General features: G+C 62.5%; 1 protein-coding gene across 1 annotated transcript in view; it reads right to left on the reverse strand.

Moving 5' to 3' along the window:
• Positions 1–67: 67 nt before the first annotated feature.
• The window catches only part of LOC104169169 (phytanoyl-CoA hydroxylase-interacting protein-like), a gene marked incomplete at its 5' end in the record, with an annotated part of 774 nt that continues 281 nt past the window's right edge, over positions 68–560 (reverse strand). The window contains one exon of the mRNA XM_009710001.1: positions 68–557. Within this exon, the coding sequence (XP_009708303.1) occupies positions 68–557 (490 nt within the window). The remainder of the gene's footprint in view (positions 558–560) is intronic.

Genomic DNA, 560 nt, shown 5'->3' on the forward strand with positions numbered 1-560 from the left:
GCGTCCGTGGGAGAAACCCCCATGGCGGGGACCCGTCCCCCTCCCCGGCCCTGCCCGCGTCCCACCCTTAACGCCCCACGCTGATGTTGCACGTCTTGCAGCTGGGGTCCTTTTTGGCGTTGGCGGTGGAAAGGCTCATCAGTTGGTGCCCGCTGATTTCCCCCAGCACGCCGAGGCTGAGGTCCACCGGCTCGGTGTATATGACCTCCAGGATGCTGTCCTGGGCATGGCGGTACACCAGCTCGCCTTCCTCCACGCAGCACGTCAGGAACTTGTTGGAGGAAATGTCCAGTTGGGGTAGACGTTCCCGACAGAAAAGATCCCCCGAGGATCCCTTGGGTGCCAGGACCAGGACGACGTAGTGGTAGGCGGTGTACATGCAGTAGAAGTCCGCGAAGTAGAGGTTGGTGTTGGGGTTGAAGAGACGCTGAGCCGGGATCTGAAAACGGTAACGACCGTAGGGCGAGTCCTGGGGGGGCTGCCCGGTGTTGAATTCGGTGTTGCAGCTGAAGAAGATGCCGTGCAGCATGCCGCTGGTGGGCGAACCGTGGCTGCCGCTG

The sequence above is a fragment of the Cariama cristata genome, unplaced genomic scaffold, assembly GCF_000690535.1.
Source record: "Cariama cristata isolate BGI_N322 unplaced genomic scaffold, ASM69053v1 scaffold30351, whole genome shotgun sequence".
Classification (NCBI taxonomy): Eukaryota; Metazoa; Chordata; class Aves; order Cariamiformes; family Cariamidae; genus Cariama; species Cariama cristata.